Raw genomic sequence first — 17080 nt, forward strand, 5'->3', positions numbered from 1 at the left:
ACGAATCAAACAATGTTTGAAAACTTGACGGCTCAAATGTCAATGCCATTGTTAAAATGAACTGATTTAATTTATGAAGAACCATGTGCCATACCATAATACATCTCTGAAATAAGTATGTTTAACATCAGTTCTATAGTTCAAGGCAATGCATTTCATATTTGACATCATTGGTTTTTGGATCAACTGTATATCTGTATACATGTTTAAGTTACCTGATTTAATTCGACACGGGCCGCAAACAAGTGAGGACTGACGGACGGACAGACTTAAAATGTGATTCATAAATCCTTTTAAACTTTGCTTATGGTTGTATTAAACATGTAAGATAGTGATTTCCGATATTGACACGGTTTGTAGGCTGTTAACAAATAAGACACTATTGTCACTATTGATGTGACAAAGACGTCTACTTTTTACTCTCTTAATTGCGTTGTTTTCTCTCCCTTTTACTCGTCCAACTTACAAATATTTCATCATATTTTTTTAATTTTACATGGCACACCATCAATTATAGCAAATATTAAGACATGTTAGGTCAAATATATGTTGTTATACGTCGTTTTTGTAGAAAGTACCGTTGTACCTATATCAGAGTGAAAACGTCAAAATGACGTCAATTATCGCCAAACCATGATCGATATGCAACTAAAAATCAGAGAGACGTTATCATGGTATCGTGTAAAGTAAAATTTGAATTAGCTATATCACCAGCTGTTTCAAATAAAACAACAATACTACAGAAGTGGTTTTCTTTCAATTTTTTTTGAATGACCTTTGACCCCAATTTAAAAAAAAAATGCACCATATTTCATTTTTACGACCGGGAAAATTGGAATCTACACATTTTGTCCTTTCGAATGATATATAATATAGCTGTTTGTTAGGTAGGTGCATTAAAACTGTTTTTTAGGTCTGAATGTCACTCGCCTATATCCACAAAAGACCAAAATGACACAAACATTAACAACTATAGGTCACCGTACGCCCATCAACAATGAGCAAATCCCATACCGCATAGTCAGCTATAACAGGCCCCGATAAGACAATGTAAAACAATTCAAACGAGAAAACTAACGGCCTTATTTATGTAAAAAAAAGTGAACGAAAAACAAATATGTAACATATAAACAAACGACAACCACCGAATTACAGGCTCCTGACTTGGGACAGGCACATACATAACTAATGTGGCGGGGTTAAACATGTTAGCGAGATCCCAACCCTCCCATAACCTGGGACAGTGGTATAACAGTACAACATAAGAACAAACTATAAAAATCAGTTGAAAAAGGCTTAACTCATCAGATAAACAAAAAATACAAGTGGACGTGGACGGGTACTTATACATCCCGACACATTAAGACCACTTGTAGCGGAATTTTTGTCGTAACTTACAAGGGTGTCTTTTACGTGTAAGAGATATTGCTCTCTCTTACCACCGGTCACCCATTTAATGCCCGCTTCATACGGACTATCATCGTTTCTCAAGACCATACTCGCAAATGGTGTCAAGGAAGAGCCGAAAAATCAGTCGAAGAAATCTTCTTCTGGAACGGAGAATGAACCAGGAACCTTTGTATTTTAAGTTCGATGCGCTAACCACTACACCACGACTAATTTCATTAGCGTATCAACTAACGAGCCATTGATTAACACTTATACAAAAATAATTATCACTCGCCTCGAGTAAAAGGAATTTGTGACTCAAACATATAGTTTTTAAACATAGTGGCAAAGTGGCCTTGTAGTACACTTGACTAATTTGCGTTGCGCAATTCAAGGCTATGTGAAATCTGTTGAAAAACGAAGGAAGGAAATAACTTTCAAATGGCTTAATATCGGCTTCTTATAGTATAGAAAAAAAAATATCGAAGTAAAATACAAAACTGAAGACTCTTGAAGGAATGACTTTAATATTGTTTCTGTATATAAACATAAAATATTAAATGCACACTGAAAAACACGCGTGACCCACTGAATTAAACTTATTACCGGGTTTGTACTAACATGAACAACATGACAGGTGCCCCATGTGGAACATGATCTGTTTACCCTTCTGTAGCACAGGAGATAACACCCGATGTTTAGTGAAGTTCATATTCCTCAGTCTTTAGATTTATATGATGTAATTTGGTCCATAGAGTACGAAATGACAGAGGTACGAAATGGTCAAGGGAGGAAATGACTTGTTACCGTTTTGTTCGCCCATGTTTGTCTGTTGGTCTTTTCTTTCTAGCCTTGACGTTGTCATTTATTTTCGAATTATGAGTTTGAACGTCCTTTTTGTATCTTTCGCTTTTATGGTAGAAGATATCACCTTGTGAATTTTTTGGCATTATATTTTTTATTTAACTTGTACAATTTATATAAACAAAAGTGTTGTTTCTGTAAACATATAACTAGAAAACTACACAGAATTACATGGTTAAAACACGGAGTTACCTGATTGGTAAATAGTAGTAAACGAAGGAAATTTTTCGATGAATGTACTCGGGTCATCATCAATTACCTGGATGTGTAATACGTAATTCATATTTTAAAAAAACAAGAAATAACAGTCTAACATTTTACTTTGGTTACCGTGAATTGCCATTTTTTACTTAAAGTATCCGTATTAAAATTTGTACTTTTTATCCATATGAACAATGATTTGAACCTTTATTATTTTATAAGGTTGTTTAGATAGTGAAGTAACTTTTGGTTCCGGAAAAGTAGGAAGCAATTTGGCCTTTAAGTTATATGTCTTGTACAATCACCACATTGAACAATTGTTGATTGGCCTTTTCAAATGAAAGGGTACATTACTTTTTAACTTTTGGATTAGAGCGTCTCTGATTTGTCTTTTGTAGACGAAACGCGCGTCTGGCGTTAATACAAAATTTAGTCCTGGTATCTACGATGAGTTTATTTACACCTTGTAATGATAATTGTGAAACAAGTGAAATGTTGTTTTTATAAGTTTAAAGCGACAAATTGTATTTAGATCTGAAAGACGTGAAAATTTTATCATTCGACTCTGAAAACAAGAGTTTAAAATTTCTGCTCGAATGATTTTGCAGCTCGAACTGTAAATTAGAAATAAGGTTTTTCCCATTTAATGGTTATTTAAATGATGAATTTCACTTGTTATCATTAGTATGAATAAATCATTTTGTTTCCGTATTTAGAATGTTTAATCGTGACAAAAACAAAAGTACATATCGACAAATTATTAAACCATAGCAACGAGCTTTGAAGGTTAACGTCATATACTTTTAAATGTTCATCAGCATTTTCTCTGTCATGTTTATTTCCCTGTGTTGGTTGACTGCATAGGCTCATAATATATTTAGTTCTATAGTATTGATAATGTAATCCAGTTTTGCATTTTTCACTACAATTTTCTAATGTTACAAGAAAATATATGTAGTTTGATCGGATAAAATATAGAAATGAATCTCTGAAATGAAAAAAGAGACGTTATTGCATGTTTTACTCAATGTGATGTCAATGTCGTCTTGGTCATTGAATAATGTTTGTAACAATGATGACATTGACTGTCAAAATTCACAAATATCTGAACCAGGGGAGATGATTTACGGACAATGTTACCGCAACGCTGCACTTCGTAGATTACTGAAAGTCAGTTTTCTTACATGTCTTAAAGAATGTATGAAAACATCAACTTGCTTTAATGTCAGTTATAGACGTGGCTGGAAAATGTGTGATATAAATGGAGATCTAAATTCGGATGTAAAACTGGTACAGGAACACGGATGTTTTTCATCGAATATAAATTCATGGCCTATGGTAAATATTTACAAAGCATTTCACTGATTAGTCCACACAACAGAAAAAAGATAAATATTTTTTTTTATCTTTCTGATTACAAGCAACCAGGTAACTCAAATCAATACAGTACACCTTTGAAAACTACTGTTTAAAGATAACAACGATCAACATTGCACCTGCAGCATCTGGCTTCCAGATAATTTGGTTTGCCACTGCACATTTAACAGCCATTCATCCGATCAACAAAGATAATGTTAAAAGAGTTCCTATTGTCTGAAATGCATGTATAAAAAAAACAAGACGTTAATATAAATCAATTAACATGACTGCAAACTTACAAACAAAAGGTAAAGAGTATCGAATCAATTTACTTTGAACAATAGGCTGATTTCTTCCTATGGAGTATCGGGTAAACATGGTATATTATGGAAACTTCACCTGCTGTTAATACTTAGTAACCTATTTAGCCTTTTGTTCATATTCTCTTTATGTTTGTCGAGCAACTGATATACAATATTGGCTGAAGACTGATTTGAGTCCTGCAAGTGCAATATACTGGAGTTTTAATGTTCCCTTTGGTGCAGCAGTGTCATGGCCCAATAAAAACAACTTGGAAATACTGATTTTTAAAGTAGAAGTTTATGCTTAATCCATTGGAATAACAATTATAACAATGAAACTACAAATCACATTGATAACGTTATTTGAATACACCGAAGTGTAAATTTTATTTTCTCTTATGGACATGAATATTTTTGCTCCTTTACAAATCTGAATTTGACTGCAAAATACCTCTGTGTATCCATATTTTCATTCATTCTTTGAAACAAAATTTTACAATTGACAACATGCATTACTATTATATTTTTCTCACACACAGACAAACATCATTTCTTCCAATTAATTTTGTAGCAATAATCAAGGGGCATCTTCCTTTTTTTTCATTTTCAATCATTCCCAATTTTAACTTGATTACATCTAAAAAACGGGCAAAACTACTAGCTTTATTATTCCTAATTTTAAATGAATAAACATCATAGATTAAAGGGCGCCAATTGTAAAAAATATTCTTTTAATTTGCAGTTAAGTAAATCAACTGTGGATTCGTTTATTTTCGTGGGTATCAATTTTCGTGGACTGAGGAAAAAATGCATTTCTTTGGATTTTTGATTTCGTTGTTTTGCAAATCTCTGCCATACAAAGCCTATTTAAAAAATGTAAGTTGTTGTTTATTTGAATGCATGGTTCGTCTGTGGCCACGAAACCAACGAAAATTAGTATCCAACGAATAAATCCACAGGACTTTTTTTTGCTAAAGCGATTCCTCCTACATGTGCATCAACTCTCATACATGCAAGTTCAGACCTAGTAAGATTAAATGCAATTCATTGACGTTAGTAAACTAAAGTATCTGTCATTTAAACTTTCACAGGATTTTTGCATTGCAAGTACCATTTAGAAAGAAAAATTCGGATGAGCACGAAATACGAAGAAGGGCTTGTTTTGACACTTTGAATTATTTATTCATTTCAGGCACTAATAGGCAAATGTGCAGGACACAATTGTGCAGAAGGCCACAAATGTGTTTTGATAGAAGACAGAACTACATGTGAATTGGCATGTAAGTTTAAATACAGTTAAAAAAATCCAGAGATTTATAAAATTATACACAAATGTACGGTTTCTGTGCATTTAAAAGAGTATCGCGTAAACATGGTATATCATGGACACTTGACCTGCTGTTAATACTTAGGAACCTCTTTAGCCTTTTGTTTCATATTCTCTTTATGTTTGTCGAGCAACTGATATACAATATTGGCTGAAAACTGATTTGAGTCCTGCAAGTGCAATATACTGGAGTTTTAATGTTCCCTTTGGGTACAGCAGTGTCATGGCCCAATAAAAACAACTTGGAAATACTGATTTTTAAAGTAGAAGTTTATGCTTAATCCATTGGATAACAATTATAACAATGAAACTACAAATCACATTGATAACGATTTTTGAATACACCGAAGTGTAAATTTTTATTTTCTCTTATGGACATGAATATTTTTGCTCCTACATGTGCATCAACTCTCATACATGCAAATTCAGACCTAGTAAGATAAAATGCAATTCATTTGTGGCCTTCTGCACAATTGTGTCCTGCACATTTGCCTATTAGTGCCTGAAATGAATAAATAATTCAAAGTGTCAAAACAAGCCCTTCTTCGTATTTCGAGCTCATCCGAATTTTTTCTTTCTAAATGGATGCAAAAATATTCAGGTCCATAAGAGATTTATAAAATTATACACAAATGTACGGTTTCTGTGCATTTGAAAGAGGGGCGAAAGATACCAGAGGGACAGTCAATGTGTGATGTTCATTATGTCATGTTTATTTGTTTTCTAAGGTGTTTGATATCTACTATGTTTCATCTATTTCATTCAATTATACTAAAAGTCGGTTTTATGATAACATTTGACGTGAACCTGCACTTGTGTATACCGTCATACTTTGAACCACACAATTATTCTATTTATTATTATTACTTTATGTTCAGTCTGTTTTTGATATAAATACTTTACGTGACTTTGCATGTATGTATGCCGTCATACTTTGAACGACACAATTATTCTATTTATTATTATTACTTTATGTTCAGTCTGTTTTTGATATAAATACTTTACGTGACTTTGCATGTATGTATGCCGTCATACTTTGAACGACAAAATTATTTTTATGTCTACCTGTGCGAATTTCAAACGCACAATTTTACAGTACTGAAAACCTTCTATCCTTTACGGGCAGACTTTACACATATAAATTAAGTCGTATAAGAAAATCAAAATGAGTATGTTAAATTTGACGTATGCCTTTTTGTGCTTCTTTGTTACATTTGTTGTTTTTTCAATTCATGTTACTGTTAAATGATAAATAATTTTGTTCTTTTTTTTCTATTTACGAAAAAGAGCGAATGTGGAATTTACAGCTTTTAATGTTTTACAAGTTGATGGCAGGCCGTTATAATCAAAACGATGTTAAAGTAAATTGAGGAATTTACAATATTAATGTAAAGGGAAAAAATTCAAGCATTGTCACCATTCAATATACGTATTTCTTTGAATCAAGGAAAGGCCCAAAGGACATGTAAAAAGTATTGAAATCAAAATACACTACTTTTGCAAAAAAATGGAAAACCATCTTGATATGACTGGTATTACCTAGAGGAGAAAATACAAACATCAAGTACAAAATCTGCTAAAAGCTCAAAGGGTGCTGCTTCCAATATAAAATTATACATATACATTTGCGAACTAATACACCACTTTACAAGATAAACATAAATAGTAGCAATATATGTTAATTTTGCAAAGAAGAACAAGAGACTATAGCACATCATATTGTCTCCAGTTTCTGGCATGAACTTAACAACTGCATTTTTACACTGACAAATATTACTACCTTTGTGAATATTAAGATTATTTTACTTTGTAACTTCGAAAATATCAACTTTAATTTTGTTAGAAATAAGATTTTTTGTCATACAAAATACTATATTTACATAACAAAATGACAAGAAATATTGCAACATGTATATGCTTTAAAAATATTTATAGGAACACACAAACTTCAAGAAGTAAATTTCATTCAAAAACCTCTCGTAAGAAGAATTTAAAAAATACTGTTTCCCATGATCCCGATTATAGGCTTACTCATAAATGTATGTTTTGGTCGACCAATCTAAACACCACAGTTAGATATTGAAAATCGAATCAAGACTTTATGATATATGTATGCATGTTTTTTTTTTACCATTATGTACCCTTAAATTGATACTTCCTTGCTGTGAATATGCCACTATGTATCCCTTTGTTCATACATGTTGTGCTAGTCTATTTGTGACAATAAAGTTGAGAAATTAATAAAAAAAAAATGAATTTTAGATTGTATCGGAAATCCTAATGCCCCTAATGCTCTATTGAATGAACCATACGGACTTTCAAGAGACCTGGGCCACGGCATGATGTATAAGTGCAAGAAGGGAATGGAAATATCTGGGAAACCTTTTGCTGTCTGTCGAGAAACAGGACAATGGAAATCTTTGTTTATCTGTGGTAAGACATTTACACAGTGTAAATGTATACTCTGTAAATTAAGCTGATATTATTTTACCAATATTTCAGTCTAAACAACTGATCTAGAAAAGACAAATATAAGTAGCAAACAAAAATAGCATGACACCAACAACATCGACATAATGTATTTTGAATAAGGAGGGGCAAAACAAATTGTTCTGTCACCAAATATCTGTGAAAAAGTATGAACGAAAATACCAAACTACAATTTAATCCAAAAAGAGGGAGGTACATAAAACCTGAAAAAATCAGATGTTATCACGTGGTCGTCGACAAAAATAAAGTAGCGATACCAAAGGTGATAGAAATGCAGGTTCAAGTAGGTCAATCTGCTGATCCTGCAGAACTCATTCTGTAATTGCTTTTGTTATTTTAGAATGACTGTAATATTTATTTTATTTTAGCGGGTTATTTAAAGTGTGCACCACATTTTTGATGTTATTTCGAATAGACAGAAAAAATATTACAGTCATTCCTTATAATTTAATTTTCAATTTCATTTTAAGCCGGATTACATTATAAAAAAACGTTGATGACGTCACGGTCAAGTGACAAAATAATGTCTAAGAGCTAATAAACAAAATATTGTCAGCCAATCAGAAGACCCGTTACATCAAAAATTAAATTATATGGTATTGTCTGGGATACTGATAAATATGGAAAATCTCTCTATCTGATAAGAAGATACCTGTTATGTGTGAAATATAGTTTAGATATTCAGGGCAAAACATTAAATGAACTTGTTCTATGTATTATACCAGAATGAAAGTTCAGTTAAGGTATTGTATTATATTTTTTTTCTTCTCAGAAATACAATGTGAGAACGGGTGGATAGGGTTTGGTGAACATTGTTATTACATCGGACCTGATAAAAAAACGTGGGAAGATTCTGAAGTAAGTGGCATATGGTAGAAAATTTAACACTAATTTGAGTAACAATAATATTAACAGCAAAAAGACCTACTATAAAAATTACGTTGAGGAATTAGATTTTAAGCTATGCAAGTTGTATTAGTCGGCGAAACTAAATGAAATTTCAGCAAGGTGTAAATTAATTCCGATTTTGATCACCTATGTGTTCTTCACATATGTCATACCTACAACACACTTATTAGCGTATTAATTGGTTGATTGATTCATTGATTTGTGTTTTTACGACACTTGAAGAACTCTTGGCTACTTCTTGGTACTAAATTTTTTATCGGTGTAAGAAGCCGGATTGGCCGTAAAATATCTGAAAAACTGACAATCCTTGCATTTATTACAGTTAGTAATTTTGAAACAAGTATTTTTTAGTCCAAAGATGGACAACTGTTTGTTTACATGAAATTTGAAACCAAAATATACCACCCACAAGTATGAACAAAAATACCGAACTACAATTGAAGCCAAAAAGGGGGAGGTCCATAAAACCTAACAAAATCAGATGTTATCACGTGGTCTCGAACAAAAATGAAGTAGCGAAACCAAAGGTGATAGAAATGCAGGTTCAAGTAGGTCAATCTCCTGATCCTGCAGAGCTAATTCTGCAATTGCATTTGTTATTCAAGGAATGACTGTTATATCTATTTTATTTTAGAATTGTTTTAAAGTGTGCACCACATTTTTTTATGTTATTTCGAATGGACAGAACAAATATTACAGTCATTCCTTATAATTTGATTCTCAATTTCACTTTAAACGGAATTATATTATGAAAAAGTTGATGACGTCACGGTTACATGACAAAATAATGTATATGAGCTAATAAACAAAACATTGTCAGACAATCAGAAGACGCTTTATATCCAAAATTGAATTATATGGTGGCATGGTGGTACTTACTGGGTCATAGGGATAATCATAGCCTATAAGAAATGTTAACCACGTTCTTTCACTAACCAGAACTTATATACACAGTTTTATTATGATATTCAGAAACGAATTTGAATATGTATCTCTATTAGCCCCAGTAACGTTTCCATGTATTTTATCATGCAGTGAATACAAAATAATCCATAAAAAACATCAATATTTCATATTTTTCTACACCTGGTTCATCCCATCCATAGCTTGGGAAAAATATGTTCACTAGATGCTGGGTTTTTTTCTGAGTGCTCTGATGCATTGACCTAACCGATATACATTAAAAAGCAACACATATGCTCAATTGAAACAATGAACTGCTGCCTATGAAAATCATAAAACGTTTACAGTGGCATTTCAGTATTTGTAATAAATGATATAACTATTGATATCAATTTTTTTTAAATATAATAAACAGATTTGCAAGTACAAACAACACTTATTGATTAATTTGTTCTTTTCACTACTTTTCACTACTTCTAAATCGTTAATGAAATTTGATTCCTGCTGGGGGATACAACGTGTACAAACCAATCTTTTATTACAGGCGGGGTCAGCTAAGGAATTGTATAGTAAACTATTGAATTATAATGACTTTACACATACATGTTTTGACCCATTTGTAGTGAACTCGTTCGATCAGATATGTGTAGGCTTTTAAAGTCATCATCAACAACTAGAAAAAAGTTCCGTGCGGCTCTGATCATATGCAAAGAACAACATAGTGTATTGTACCGCAATTCAATGAAGTTTGTCAGTTATTTATCACTAGGATGAAGCAGATTCACATAAGTTGCTTATATTTCAAGCAGGAAGATGCAGGCGTTCATTAAATACAATATGTCATTAATTAGTCAGTTTTGAACTACTAGTAATTGAAGCAAATATAATTCTTTGTCTAATGATCAAGATTTCAAGATATCTATTCCACATAACAAAAGGGGTTGTTGTTTTTACGATAACCCTCAATTATTAAACATGTTTTGATTCCGGTAACTGACATGATTTTAGTTTGTAATCCAGATTTTTTTTTTCTCAAATTATTTATGACTTTTGAACATTGGTATACTACTGTCGCCTTTTGTATCATGTTTCTGATTTCTCAGGGACATAAGGCGTACTACAACTTTGGAGATACTGTACACCAACTTATTTTCGCGGATACTTTATTTCGCATTTATCCCCAGCTAGTCAACTTCGCGGCGATTTAATTTCTTATTAACTTAATGTAGTTTGATAGGGAAAGATCCAAGTTATTCCTTTTTGCGACGATTTAATTTCGCGTTATTTTTCTACTCGCGAAAGTCGCGAAAATAAATCGCTCGCGAAATTAAGTTGGTTTACAGTAGTCGTTACTGTACATTGTAAACTACTGCTGCGTGATTATCTGGCAGTGTTAAAGACTAATTGGTGGCTGTCGGCTGTTTTCTGGTCTTTGGTCGGGTTGTTGTCTCTTTGACAAATTACCCATTTCCATTCTCAATTTTTAAAAGTGGCCTTTTTCACTGTAGATGGCTTTAAATTTCTTTATCTTAACATTTACTACAACCCAAAGGTTACCTTGTCCAATGATGAACAAATCAAATCATAATAGCAACAGTATATTATATTATGCTTTTTAATTGAAACCTGCCGTTCACTGCTGAAAGCGGCTACACATAACTAAAGTCTTTAGATGAAAAATGTAGGAATATTTGTTTTTCTTTTTCTACTGTAGCCGAATCACAGAGATTATGTTTTGGTCATGATTTCAAATTTCTCAAAGAAGATTTTTTACAAAAACAAAATGTGTATGATTCTAATGAAATCAAGATAACTTAATTCCCGAATATGCTTTAAAGACAATATATTAGTATATCTGTACAAAAAAATATATAATTGAATTTCAAACTGACCTTTTGAGAAACTCATTATTACAGAGATCATCCCATTTTTTAAAGAAAGTTTTGATGCATCCTTGTGCATGAAGTACTCTTGGCTTTTTGTCTCAATGAAGGTCTTATTACATTTCCTTAGCTATTTTGAACGTTACCAATCATATTTACCGTACACATTTTCCCTACGGTTTTCTATAGCAATGCACGGTTACAGAGGCCAATTGATATTTTTCAATTAAAACAACTTATAAATTGTAAATCTATCTTAACTTGAATATGCACATGCTTAATTTTTGTTTTTAATTACAATAATTCATCTGTGTATAACAAATAGTGCCTTTACAAAAAGAATTATACCATCTCATCAAAAATCATAATTTTTAGACTGAAAACGTCCTTCATCTTGATGTGATTTGCATGCACCTTGAATTATGCATACACATTTCCTTAAATGATTTTGGAAGATCTCTTGCGTATTACGTAAGATATAGTGCAAGTGTAAACTTTGATATTGACACACATATTGATGCGACTTTATCGTTTCAGACTGATTGCCAGAGGAAAGGTTCTCACTTGGTTAAAATAGAGGATGCATCTGAAAATCTCTGGCTGCAAAATGTTATTTTTGGTGAGTATACACTCGTAACGGTCGATGTATAACTTGGTATATTGTATGTCTGTTTGAAAAGACTGAGTGTAAACCGCTGAATGATGTTTGGATATTGTATTCCTAGAACTGCTGTTGCATCCTTTCATTCATATTACAATCGATCGTGACTGTTTATATTTCTTTAATATTTTCCGTATTCCTTTGTTATATTTTCAATCATGGCGGTTACTAAGGATAAAAGATCAACAAGTAATTCATACTATACGAATCACATACAGTTTAACTTAGGGTGAAGAGATGAGTATGGGAGTTAATTTGCACCATGTATCTATCTTTTATTCTTAGATCATATGGTCGCTTACAATCGATTCTCTACAAATAAAGAATAATTTCACATAAGTAAAAATACATAAATTATAATAAGATACATGTTTAAGTATTCACATTAAACTAAACAAACAATAAAAACCATTTCATTCATGTATCATAAGTTCTCTCGGAAGTTAAATTACGTTTAAAATAATAATTCAAAATTACACATATTTCTAATGAATAGTATACAATGTTTTCTTACTATAAATAAGTTTTGATGTAATAAAAAGATAGTATATATAACAAGTTTCTTACCAACTATAATCTGTCTAATAAAAAACAATGTGCATCCTTATGTAATCAAATAAAGTCTAGACGACGAAGCTCACGTCAAAAGCGTAACGTCATAAAGCAGAAACGGGAAAATGTGTTGTTCAAAAGAGCGCAACGTTACATTAGCGCTTTCATAAATAAATAGTAAAAACTGTGAGTCGTATTCTTACAGGAATAAATGAATACGTTAGTTAAACAATTAACATGATTAATATATTAATTAACTTATATTTAAAATTTGAATATTTCAAATCTTACACATACACTCTGGAGATCATGAAAATATATTTGGTTTACTTTTTAATTGCCCATGATTTGGATGAAGCGATCTCGAGAACATGACAAGAATACTGTTTATGTATTTATCTATGTATGTCAATTAGAAGAACCGCAATATCAGACGATTGGCAGATTCAGTCTTGTACATTAGTTGGAGACATACATGTAGTGTTGCTGATCAATTTTGCTGGTTACGGGTTCAATTATAATTTTCAAGATAATAGGGAGATAAAAAGGAACAAATAAAACAAGCATGATTTACAGCACCAAACGTCAACGTCTGAATTGTGGGCGCACGATATAGATATAAGAAGATGTGGTATAAGTGCTAATGAGACATCCCTCAATCCAAGTCCCAATTTGTAAAAGTAAACCATTAAAGGTCAAAGTACGGTCTTCAACACGGATCCTTGTTTTATAATTTATGCATGTTCAATACTGGCTGATTTTGGTCAAATCTTATATCATCGGAACAAATAGTGATACACTCGTACAAATCCAGTTAATAAACGCCATGATTTAACGAATAATCCAAAAACTTTCACCAGACGTAGTACATACAGTTTTTATAACGGAACTATGTGATATTTCTAATGCATCAAGTCTGTGCAGCTCATTGTTTTTAGAAAAACCAATCTATGTTATCTTTCAGAGAAAAACATTGATAAACTGAGAATTGGTGCACATGATATTATCCAAGAAGGAACATGGCGATGGATTTATGATGACACAATTGTAGATTTCACGAACTGGGGCAATAACCAGCCTAATAATTTTAACAATCAGGATTGTGCAGAATTGTTGAAATCCGATTTCCGATGGAACGATGGTTCTTGCACATCGTTGTTGCAATATGTATGTGAGAAGTAGATTGGAGCTTGACATTAATTAACATAATCAGATGTATGTTATCTTGTTCTTGCTTAGGAAACTACCTACATTAACAATCCATGATATAAATAATATCTTGACTATCAAAGTCATAATGTTTAGAACGTATTAAGGTTTTTATACATCATTAGTTTTCATGTTTATTCGTGTGAGTGTAGCTAAATGAAAACTGTACTTAAGCTAGAAAGTTAAGGACAGAAACATGTTAAGACGGAAAATTGCAAGACTAGTCTTATTGTGCATCTCAATATTTGTAAATATGTTCAGGGAACGAAATAATGGGCCTTGACAACACTGAAAGACTCGATCAAAGTGTATGACCTGGTTCCTTCCCAAAATCTATCAAAGCATGATTCGTTTTTTTCATTGAAAAATTGCAAAACCGTATAACGTAAATTAAAAGCAATCGTTCAACAGGAGTATGATGCCTTGTTGGGAAACGATTTCATTAAGAGGACAATTTATCATTGTTTTGATTCCGTAAAGACTTGAATTCCTGCTTTATTGACAAAAAATATAAAATAATTTTGCTTTGAAAAAAACGATAACTTTTACGGCAAAATACAGAGAAACGAATACCTTTTTTCTTAAATTTATAATGATGTAAATCTAAATGTTCATACAGTCTATAAAAACTGTTCGGCCTTGCAAATTGAATGACACCCATTTGTATGCGATTTTCTTAATAAATATTCCAATCAATCAAGGTGGTGATACATGCACGATTAATTACGTATTTCGAAAGATTCCCTTTTAAATAAATTTAAACACGACATGCTTGCTTTACAATAAAATAAATATTAAATTTCGTTTGACGCAAAATGTTCAATACTGGTCTCTTGTGTATAGTTGTCTCATTGGCACTCATACCACATCTTCTTTTTTTTATATAACGGAAAACTGGGTCCTATACAAAGAGAAAACGGGGTCTTTTTATTTTGACATACATGTAGTCCTTTGATGGCTTGTAATGAGTTTTTTTTTACAGAAGAATCATTCATGTCATTTATATCTGTTTTTGATGACCCTCACTCAACCTCGGGTAACTGTTGATACTTGCAACATTTGTATGACTACTTATATGCTTAATCTTTGCATTAACGACACTTTTGTATTTAGCCTGTATTTATTAGATGCGAAGTGTGACCACTTGTTTGCATAATTTGTGCATTAATATAACTTTTGTCATTAGTCTGTATTTATTGAATAAGATGTATGACCATTTGTGTGCATAATCTATGCATTAGCCACATCTTGTTATTTTCAGAAGTTATAAAATAAGATTTGTGAGGGTATTTTGATTAGTTATCTGGATCTCACATATAGTATCTGGATTTTACATATGATTGTTGGACACACATTTATCATCTTTTAAGAAAGGCGTTATATTTTCCTTAGTCAAATTGGCGATGTTTTAAACCACCATTTGGTTCTCAATGCTCTTCAACTTCGTTCTTTATTTGAACTTTTAAACTTTTTTTTATTTCGGCGTCACTGATGAGTCTTTTGTTGACAAAATACACGTCTGACGATTATACACAACTTCAATACTGGTTTTTATGATAAGTTTATTGACAATATGAACAAGGGCAAGAACATCAATTGTAAACTTTGATGGTCTTTCACTTAGGAAAATGCAGAATGCATTAACAGGACTGCGGATTTTATCAGGACGGGTTCAGGCTTTTGTTTTAATTCAGGTAGCTGTGATTATTCCTTGTATAGCTACTCTTTGTTTGGGGTTCAGTGGAGGGACGGAGATATTCATTACATAGGAAGTATACTGCAATAAAAATTTCTTTAAATTTATGTTCCCTTTTCCTCACTCATCCCTAGAACAAAAGTTAAAGTTGAATGTAACAAATTAGGCAAAGGTATAGGACAATGCATTCCTTACAAATCATGTTTATAAAGTTAATCACTGTCTGAGTCTGTATACTCATCTGAAGCAAGAGGATTCAGCTTATTTCCGTACCCAAGACAAAATAACTGTTGTTGCTTTTCCACATTTTTTAATTTCAGGATTTTATTTTGCTATACGTAATGTAGAAGTGTTCTGTTGAAGATACCTATCTACACTACACATGAAGCCTTTCAGTGTTGAAGGTTCATATTGGTTGCCATCCTTTATGTCACAACCAAGAGAAAAAGGTAGACAGTTTGTGATTTAGATGCTGTTCAGACATTTTTTGTACCTCATTTTATACTACGTGTTACCCTCAGATTGACTTTTTAGAACCTCATTTAGACCTTTTTGTGGAGGCGATTTTTTATTGGTGGAGAAGGCTAGAGTGCCTGGATAAAACCATCGACCTTCGATAAGAAAACTAAAAATACTAGTCAATTAAGATTGGAGTCGAGTGCACCCGCACGGTCGGGGTTCGAACTCACAACCTCAGTGGTGACTGGCTAGTGATTACAGTAGTAGCTGCTTAGAACACCCAGCCATCGAGTCTCCTTGTTACCATCAGTATCATGGATATTTTTAATTGAACTAAAACACAATCTATTATGATCATAAATAATATCACTCAACACCATACACTTCAACTTCTGTGAGATGAAAGGCCCTTAGTACGACATTTACACTTGTTAATTTGACAATATGTCCCTTTGGTAATGTGTTACATGGTGTAACTATGACCTGTCCACTTATAGCTGGACCTATGAACTGACCACATAGCTCCATGTTACATGTATCTAAGTTTACACCGACATGAATCAGCATTTTTCTGAGTTGATCACCTACAATAAAGAATCTTATTGGTACTGATTTAACAAACTATAATGTTACTGTTGCCATATTTCTCAATTGTCTTAATAATTATATTTCACATGAAACTGAAGAATGGTATGTTATTAATAGTGTGTTAACTAGGATTACGTATGCAAGGTTATACATAATGAGATGACAAGGATGACGGATGGTATAATATACATAACAAGATAAAGGATGGACGATTATGCATAGTGAGATGACTAGAAACACGGATGGTAGATTATGCAAAGTGAGTTGTTTAGATGACGGATGGTAGGT

General features: G+C 32.3%; 1 protein-coding gene across 1 annotated transcript; it reads left to right on the plus strand.

Moving 5' to 3' along the window:
* Nucleotides 1–3419: 3419 nt before the first annotated feature.
* Nucleotides 3420–15591, plus strand: LOC134717995 (C-type lectin domain family 7 member A-like). The gene is made up of 6 exons (XM_063580493.1): nucleotides 3420–3792; nucleotides 5308–5395; nucleotides 7705–7875; nucleotides 8705–8790; nucleotides 12165–12246; nucleotides 13805–15591. The coding sequence occupies exons 1-6, from the start codon at nucleotides 3448–3450 to the stop codon at nucleotides 14020–14022; spliced, it is 990 nt and encodes a 329-aa protein (XP_063436563.1). The 5' UTR covers nucleotides 3420–3447; the 3' UTR covers nucleotides 14023–15591.
* The last annotated feature ends 1489 nt before the right edge of the window (nucleotides 15592–17080 follow it).

This window comes from Mytilus trossulus, chromosome 5 (assembly GCF_036588685.1).
Source record: "Mytilus trossulus isolate FHL-02 chromosome 5, PNRI_Mtr1.1.1.hap1, whole genome shotgun sequence".
Taxonomy (NCBI): domain Eukaryota; kingdom Metazoa; phylum Mollusca; class Bivalvia; order Mytilida; family Mytilidae; genus Mytilus; species Mytilus trossulus.